Below are 867 nucleotides of genomic sequence, written 5' to 3'. Positions count from 1 at the left end.
GGGGGCTCGGGAAGGAGCCCCACAAACCCCTATCACCCCACACACACGAGGACTTTGGGGACAGCCGGGACCTGCCGTGCCACCTCCCAGCCTTGGTGGGATGAGTTCCCACCACATCCCCAACCCCAAGCGCAGGAGCTTCACCTTCTGCCATCTTCTGGAGGTCCTTGAAGATGCGCAGGTGGTGGGCCAGGTCGGTGGCCAAGATGATGTCCCTCATGAGGTCCAGCATGCGCTGGTAGTCCTGCAGGGCCAGGCAAGGTGGCTGGTGTGATCGGCTCCGTGCCCCTGCCAAGCCCCTGCATCCCAAGGGCCGGCTCCAGGGGTGGGGAGCAGAGGGCTGCTGGGGGCTCAGCTCGGGCAGGGGGGTGGCATGGGAGAGGGGCCAAGGCTGGGGGCTCACCTTGCGGGAGAAGTGGTCGAAGATGTTGCAGCTCTGGCTGTTGAGGATGGCGATGGCTTGGGCGAAGTGGTGCCTCTGCGGGAGAAACCGGGGCCGTGGGAGCAGGCAGGGTGCAGGCAGGGATGCTGCCACACAGCCGGAGCCCCGGAGCCGGGGCAGGGGGAGGTTTTGGGGAGGACCTTACCTCCATGACGGAGCCCTCCGAGCTGTACAGCGCGGCCAGGACCGATTTCTGCAAGGCAGAGCGGCCAGAGTCGCGGAGCTGTGGGGGTGAAGACCCCCCCACACCCCAAGCTCTGTCCCCGTCCCCCCCCACCCATGCACGTCCCAGTGCTGGGCTCGGCTCACCGAGGCCACCTGGAAGGAGTTATTGGTGCCTCTGTGGTCCAGGTCGTGGCACATGCAGGAGATGAAGAGGGCAAAGATCTCGATGTCTCTGGGAGGGGGGAAGGAGGGAAACTGCG

At 66.0% G+C, this 867-nt stretch overlaps 1 protein-coding gene across 1 annotated transcript in view; it reads right to left on the bottom strand.

Annotated features, from left to right (window-relative positions):
• Window positions 1-867, bottom strand: part of LOC103896987 — a 51,450-nt gene that overhangs the window by 36,231 nt on the left and 14,352 nt on the right. The window contains exons 6-9 of the mRNA XM_009276938.1: window positions 752-839; window positions 588-635; window positions 404-478; window positions 145-244 (exon numbers count right to left, since the gene is read on the bottom strand). Of these exons, the coding sequence (XP_009275213.1) occupies window positions 145-244; window positions 404-478; window positions 588-635; window positions 752-839 (311 nt within the window). The remainder of the gene's footprint in view (window positions 1-144; window positions 245-403; window positions 479-587; window positions 636-751; window positions 840-867) is intronic.

Source organism: Aptenodytes forsteri, unplaced genomic scaffold (genome assembly GCF_000699145.1).
Source record: "Aptenodytes forsteri isolate BGI_AS27 unplaced genomic scaffold, ASM69914v1 Scaffold459, whole genome shotgun sequence".
Classification (NCBI taxonomy): domain Eukaryota; kingdom Metazoa; phylum Chordata; class Aves; order Sphenisciformes; family Spheniscidae; genus Aptenodytes; species Aptenodytes forsteri.
Note: the sequence above shows the minus strand (reverse complement) of the source record. Positions and strands in the feature narration are given on the sequence as shown.